The sequence below is a fragment of the Saimiri boliviensis genome, chromosome 7 (assembly GCF_048565385.1).
Source record: "Saimiri boliviensis isolate mSaiBol1 chromosome 7, mSaiBol1.pri, whole genome shotgun sequence".
In the NCBI taxonomy this organism is placed as follows: Eukaryota; Metazoa; Chordata; class Mammalia; order Primates; family Cebidae; genus Saimiri; species Saimiri boliviensis.
This window is the reverse complement of record NC_133455.1, coordinates 120,090,992-120,098,777: the sequence shown is the minus strand read 5'-3', so window position 1 is coordinate 120,098,777 and position 7,786 is coordinate 120,090,992. Positions and strand designations below refer to the sequence as shown.

At 40.6% G+C, this 7,786-nt stretch overlaps 1 protein-coding gene across 1 annotated transcript in view; it reads left to right on the top strand.

Moving 5' to 3' along the window:
- Positions 1-7,786, top strand: part of KDM5A (lysine demethylase 5A) — a 101,277-nt gene continuing 93,491 nt past the window's right edge. Inside the window, exons 1-3 of the mRNA XM_010345024.3 lie at positions 1-658; positions 4,150-4,227; positions 6,246-6,368. Coding sequence (XP_010343326.2) covers positions 494-658; positions 4,150-4,227; positions 6,246-6,368 — 366 coding nt within the window. The 5' untranslated portion in view covers positions 1-493. The remainder of the gene's footprint in view (positions 659-4,149; positions 4,228-6,245; positions 6,369-7,786) is intronic.

The following is a 7,786-nucleotide window of genomic DNA, read 5'->3' as shown; positions in this document are numbered from 1 at the left end:
TCGCGTCGCGCCGCGCCGCGCCTCGCCTCGCCCAGCCCAGTCGCCTTCCCTCTATCCGTACCACTCGTAAAGGAGAGATCGTGCCCCTCCCCAACCTCCCACCAAGAGCGAGCCGCGTGGAGTCGTTGGACTGGGCTGAATTTTGGCAGGCAAGGAGGGAAACAGCCACACCGGGCTGCTGGGCAAGAAAGGAAGAAGGAAGGGTCAGACACACAGGCTTCGCGCCCCTGCGGAAGGATTCTGTTTCCTGCAGGGGGCGGAGGGATTTGACAGCACGGTAACTTCCGGAAAAGTCCTGAACCTCAGAGGAAAAGCCCTGCGAGAAACAATAACAAACGGGAGGAGGAAGCGATTCTGGGGTTTCTGTGTTGAACGGTTCTCGTCCGCGAAGATGCGCTTCGGCCCGTGTCAGGGGACGTGAACAAACTCAGTGGGCTTCAGCCAGCTTCTCTCCACCTGTTCCCCACGGGGACCCCCCTCCCCGGCCGTTGCAATGGCGGGCGTGGGGCCAGGGGGCTACGCGGCGGAGTTCGTGCCACCCCCAGAGTGCCCTGTCTTTGAGCCGAGCTGGGAGGAGTTCACAGATCCTCTCAGCTTTATCGGTCGCATCCGGCCTTTGGCGGAGAAAACCGGCATCTGCAAAATTCGGCCGCCTAAGGTACCTCCGTCTGTGAAGAGAGAGCGGGAGAAGGAAGAATGGGGGAGTCCATATCCTGGGTTTAGCCTTACTTTTCTTGGTCCTTCTGTTCTTTTATATGTACTGTCCCTGTTTTGCGACAACCGGAGGCTGTTTCTGGATGTTTTTGCCTCGGTTTCTTTTGTGGTCTTATGTAGACACATCTGAACGCGAGAAAGTGGTGTTTCTGGGGCCTCTTCCGCCTAGAACTTGGGAACTGATACTTTTCTCAGCTGTGGGCAAGGGTAACGAAAGGCTTTAGGCCTTTCGTTGAGCAATGTGGTGTTTAAAGTACAGTATTATGGCATGACATATTCTTCCGTCACGCATCTTGATTATGGTTTGATAGTCGGCTATCTCTTTATTGAAGACCTGCTTGGATCAAACAAATTGCAGGCCTTATCTCAGGGTTAGGGTTTCTCAAGAGGTAATCTGAGCTCTAGTCCCCCAGGATGATATCGCTAGACAAGAACTCCAGACTAATTATGGCTGCAGCGAAAAGTCTTACCGGGGGGAAGAGAAGGAGCAGCAATTATTCTAAAATTTAGAGGTTTAGGAAGAATTGGTCTATAATGGAGGGGGAAGGAAATGTTGAAATCTCTTGACACAGGGAACTAAACATCAACGATTTTTAGAATCAGTTATTGCAGATAATTAGGTTTGCCTGTAAGGTTAATTATAATCTCGCCTTTGAGGTAAGGAAAGCAGACACTATCCCTTGTGTGGAGGGAATTAATGCCCCAAGAGGTTGAGTCAAAGTGCTCAAGGTCAAAAGGTGTTTTTCTGTACCCATTAGACCAAGCGCTTTTTAAATGATGTTGCTGGACCACTTGTACCAGGGTCAACTGGATGCTTGTTTAAATGCAGATTTCTAGGCTCCAGGTTTCTGCTTTTCTGGCAACTAATCTTAGATGATTCTTCATAAAAGTTGAGGTTTTTGAACCATTGCTTTAGTCATTGCTTCTTGAAGACATTTTGCTTTATGTTTGCAAGCCTGGATAAGTTAAAACAGCAATTGTGAAATCTTGGGCAAGTGGCAAAGTATACTTTGAACCTAAATCAGTTTTTCTGATTCTAAAACAGATGTAATGCTCTCACTATGTTGAATGAATTTGTTTAAGGTTATAGGCTATTCCTTTCAAGCAGAGGATTAACAAATAATTGCTGTGATGATATGCAATGCCATCCTCCAAAAACTTCCATTTAATCCTTTTTCTATCATGATGACCTAATGTTAACATCTTAAGCATTGAAGGTTTTCCTAAATCATGTTTCAATCTACTCTTGAATTTATTCATTAGAAATTCTGTTCAAGGTTATTAGATTTAAAAAAAAAAGTTTTTTTTTTAAACTTAAAAAATGCTGGAAGCTGAAATAATGCTTTCTCTTTTTATGTCACATTGTTGAAAATAAATCTTGTTTACGCTGTTGAAAATAAATCTTGTTTACACTCGGAATTTAATTTTAGTATTGGTAGATTCTTTAGTTTCCAAGGTAAGGTTTTTTTTTTTTTTTTTTTTCTTTCTACTACTCACTTTTTAAAATAGGTTTACTACTATTTAGGCCAAATCAAACTTAGTTTTTTAGACCCCATGTGAAATATGCTATCTCATTTTAGTTGTATCACAATCTGAAAATTGTCCTTGTTTTGTGTGTTCGCTTACTTTTTTTTTTTTTTTTAATTAAATATTTGGATTTCCAGGAGGTGGGCTTTGAACAAAACATCTGTGTAACATAAGGTGCTCTGTCACATTACACATAGATTTAAAACATTGTTTAAATGAATAAGTTCTTTTTCAAAGTTTAATCTTTAATTTTACCCTTTTTTAAAAATATTTTTTTTCTTTGCGATAGAATTTCACTCTTGTTGCCCAGGCTGGAGCACAATGATGTGATCTTGGCTTACTACAACCTCCTGACTCCTGGGTTCAAGCAGTTCTGCCTCAGCCTCCCAGGTAGCTGGGATTACAGGCATGCACCACCATGCCTGGCTAATTATGTATTTTTAGTGGAGACTCGGCTTCTCCATGTTGGTCAGGCTGGTCTCCAACTCCTGATCTAGGTGATCTGCTGGCCTTGGCCTCTCAAAGTGCTGGGATTACAGGTGTGAGCCACTGCACCCTGCCCCCTTTTTTGTTTAAAAAAAAATTTTTTTTTTCATTTTGGTAAACCTGTATGTTTACTAGACACTGCTTTGTGGTACATGACCTCAGTGAATTTCACTTGAGTAACTTGGGAAAGCATAATTGTGGAATATAAATAGTGGGACTGGTTTGAAGAGGATTGCTTCTCTGAGCAATACAGGTTGAGTGTCCCTACTTTAAAAATTCCAGATCCACCCCCTTACAGTAGATTCATAATGAGCAAATTAAAAAAAAAAAAATTCCAAATCCAAAATGCTCCAAAATCTGAAACCAGGTTACCCTGAAACATTATTATTCTTTTTCTTTTATAGAGACAGGTTCTCACTCTGTTGCTTGGGCTGGTCTCAAGCTCCTCGGCTCAAGTGATTCTCCTACTTCAGCCTCCCAATGTGTTGGGATTGTAGGTGTGAGCTACTGAGCATAGCTTGAACAGATTATTTTTTTCATTGTATTAATGGTGTATTAATGGTATGTTATATTTTTCCTGTTAACTACTTATGTGGAAATAAGTGTAAGGAAATAATTGTTTATTGGTAGCTTGTAAATGCAGAGTCAGAAATGATGGTGATGCCAGACAACCACAGATTGTCCACACGGGTGGCTGAGATAGTGACACCTTTCCTTTCTGATGGTCCAGTGTACTCATGCATTATGTACCAATTATTAAACATATTGTATAAAATTTCCTTTAGACTACATGTATAACTTTATGTGAAATAAAAGAATTTTGTATTTGCCGGGCACGGTGGCTCAAGCCTGTAATCCCAGCACTTTGGGAGGCCGAGGCAGGTGGATCACAAGGTCAAGAGACCGAGACCATCCTGGTCAACATGGTGAAACCCTGTCTCTACTAAAAATACAAAACATTAGCTGGGCATAGTGGTGCGTGCCTGTAATCCCAGCTACTCAGGAGGTTGAGGCAGAAGAATTGCCTGAACCCAGGAGGCGGAGGTTGCAGTGAGCCGAGATCGTGGCATTGCACTCCAGCCTGGGTAACAAGAGTGAAACTCCGTCTCAAAAAAAAAGATTTTTGTATTTAGACTTGGGTCTCATCTCCAATATATCTCATTATGTATATGCAGATATTCCAAAATATGGAAAGTGAAATCTAAAACACTTCTCATCCCAAGCATTTCATATAAGGGATACTCAACCTGTGTTAAAATTATTTTATCTAAAAAATTTGCTCATTTTGTTTCTATAATAAAGAAGACTTATAAGTTAGTCTATTATCACCATGATTAGTGGCAAAACCCCCCTTTAAAGGAATAAATAACGCATTCCTTGCTTACATATCACTGTGTTTTGAAAAAAAAACTTTATATTTAGGACTGGCAGCCTCCATTCGCCTGTGAAGTAAAAAGCTTTCGTTTCACTCCAAGAGTCCAGCGCCTGAATGAACTTGAGGTAAGTGTTATGTCACCATTTCTTTTTCCTAATTCATTCTTTATTGTTAGGGCTGTAGGTAGAGAACTTTGCATAGCCTAGAGTTGTGTTAATTGATACTGACTGGAATAGTTACTCGATGTTTGGAGGAAGAGTATGCTTTTTAAAAACATTGTGCAAAGTAGTTATGGTTTTTCCATTTAACTGAGATCATGAGAAACTATCTGTAGCTCTGTTTTTCTAGTGGAAATGTTCAATGCTTAGCTTCATAGACTTTAGAATTCCTAAATTCTACTTTCTCCAGTGTTTCTTACTCTATTAAAATTTTTGTTAATCTCGGAAGATTGTGTCTCCCTTGGTTCTTGGAAAATGGATTTTTAAATCCTATTTTAAAACCCTAGTTTTCAAAGTTTTTTTTTCTTTTGTTTTGGTTTTGGTTTTAATGCAACTTTGTCAGGACTGTTAATCTGATTTATTAAGATCTTCCTTTGGCTGGGTGCAGTGGCTCACGCCTGTGATCCCAGCACTTTGGGACGCCAAGGTGGGTGGATCACAAGGTCAGGAGTTTGAGACTACCCTGGCCAATATGGTGAAACCCCGTTTCTACTAAAAATACAAAAATTAGCTGGGTGTAGTGGTGGGCCCCTGTAGTCCCAGCTACTCGGGAGGCTGAGGCAGGAGAATTGCTTGAACCCAGGAGGCGGAGGTTGCAGTGAGCTGAGATTGCACCATTGTACTCAGCTGGGCAACAGAGTGAGACTCCGTTTCACACACAAAAAAAGGTCTTCCTCTAAATGTTACTAATTTATCTTACATTTTCTAAATAGAAGACTATGTATTGCTGTTTTTCTTGTCTGCTGATTTTTAGAAGGTTCTTTATTGTGATATGAAAACTTTTGGAGTACAGAAGGAAAATCATTGATAGCAAAGGTTTATTATGTCATTCTGAGTTTTTTGTTTTGTTTTGTTTTCCCTCAAAACATTTCTGAGAGTTTACTACATACTTTTTTTTTTTTTTTTTTGAGACAGAGTATTGCTTTGTCACCCAGACGAGAGTGTAGTGGTGTGATCTTGGCTCACTGCAACCTCTACCTCTCAGGTTCAAACCATTCTCCTGACTAAGCCTCCCTAGTAGCTGGGATTACAGCCACCGTGCCTGGCTAATTTTTGTATTTTTAGTAGAAACGGAGTTTTGCCATTTTGGCCAGGCTGGTCTGGAACTCCAGACCTCAGGTGATCCACCCGCCTTAGCCTCCCACAGTGCTGGGATTATAGGAGTGAGCCATGGTGCCTGGCCACAATACATATTTTTTCTTTTCAGTCTCTTGTAATTAGATACTTGATGAAGCATCTTAATATAAGTGAGGTAGAGGGTTGATGCACCAAAAGTGTGCATATTTACCTGTGGATGAAATGACAGAATGTTAGAGACTGAGGAGGTTCCGATTTACTGAATTTTCTGGTCAGCATAAAGTTGAACAAACTTAAAAAAACTGTTACTGGTTGCCAGTATAACTTTTAAAATAAATCAGAGTAGTAACTTTTTTGCCTGAATGAATAAAGTTTGTTAGAAGTCTTTTGCATCTTTATTATTGGCTGGTTTTATAGGGTTGGACTAAGCAATAATGAAAAGTCTTTGAATTTCTTTAGAGAAATGAGTACCTCTATTACAGTGGTCCCCAACGTTTTTGGCACCAGGGACTGGTTTCATAGCAGACAGTTTACCCACAGATGGATGGGGGTATGATGGTTTTGGGATGAAACTGTTCCACGTCAGGTCATCAGACATTAGTTAGATTCTCATAAGGAGCGCACCACCTAAATCCCTTGCATACGCAGTTAGTTCACAGTAGGGTTTGTGGGAATGCTTGCCTGCTTGCCTGCCCACCGCTGCTGCTCACCTCCTGCTGTGCGGCTGGATTCCTAACAGGCCACTGATGGGTACCAGTCCACAGCCCAGGGTTTGGGGACCCCTGATCTGTTATACTCATTCCTTTCAATCATAACTTAGTTCTATTTCTGTATTTTAATAATTTTAGGCAATGACCAGAGTGAGACTGGATTTCTTGGATCAACTAGCAAAATTTTGGGAACTTCAGGGATCTACTCTGAAGATTCCTGTGGTAGAGAGAAAAATCCTGGATCTGTATGCTTTGAGCAAGGTGAGGCTTACACTGGTTTAGAAATTAGAGCAGAGGCTTGTGAATTTAGGAATTTAAAATGAATTTGGTGGGAAACATTGCTTCCAATGGAGGATTTGTTTGACAGATGCCCTAGCTGGTCATGGTGGCACGTGCCTACAATCCCAGCTACTCAGATGGCTGAGGCAGGAGAATTGCTTGAACCTGGGAGGCGGAGGTTGAGGTGAGCTGAGATCATGCCATTGCACTCCAGCCTGGTCAATAAGAGTGAAACTCCATCTCAAAAAAAAAAAAAAAAAAAAAAGAAATGCACATTTGAATAAATGGAAATGACAGACCTCAAAGTTATCTTTAAAAGTTACTTTATATTTGTTAATGAGATTAGTATTTAATCACTAAACACGAATATTTATCAGGCTTTGTGATAGACAATATGCAAAATAAATGACTATAGCCTGCTAATATTATATAGTGCTGAGTGTACAGTGTTCTGCGTTGAGCTTGTCATCTTTTGTTGTTGTTGTTGTTGTTGTTGTTACTTAATTGAAAATTTGGGCCAGGCACAGTGGCTCATGCCTGTTGTCTGAGCACTTTAGGAGGTTGAGGTGGGAGGATCACTTGAGCCTAGGAGTTAAGAGACTAGCCTGGCGACATGGCGAAACCCTGACTCTGCTAAAAATACGAAAAAGTTAACTGGGCATGGTGGTGCACACCTGTAGTCTCAACCACTCAGGAGGCTAAGGTGGGAGGATCACATGAGTCCAGAAAGTCAAGGCTGCAGTGAGCTGTGATTATGTCACTACACTGCAGCCTGGCGCCTGGTGACGGAGTGAGACTCTGTCTCACAAAAAAAAATAAAAATAAATAAAAATAAATAAAGGGACGCACGCTACTCACCATTCTTATGTGTAGCATATATTAGTTTTGTTAATAACTATATGTAGCGTTAATGGCTAATTGAGGCCAGCATTGTTGGGTAGAATGAACAATAGCTCAGAAACTTAAGGGTGAAGAGTTTAGATAAGTTTTCGCCCAAATTGTGTAAACTTTTTAACATTATATTCCCTAATGTGAAGAAAACTAACTGACTTGCAAGCTGAGATTATAATAGCATTGAAATATGTTTTGCTAATACAATAATACACATTTGTTATTGCTTAATTATCTGAGAGATTTTGCAAAACAGCTTCTTTTTGTGGCCTTCCATATCTTACAATTTATATACTATTTTGAAATAGAAATTTATTCTCATTTAAATTGCAGAGTTAATTTTGGAAGATTTCACTTTCAAGGAAAAAAGTAAAAGTAATCAGCCATGTGTGGTGGTTCATGCCTATAATCCCAGCACTTGGGGAGGCTGAAGTGGAAGGATTGCTTGAACCTAGGAGTTCGAGACCAGCCTGGGCAACATAGTGAGACTATGTCTCTACAAAAAAATT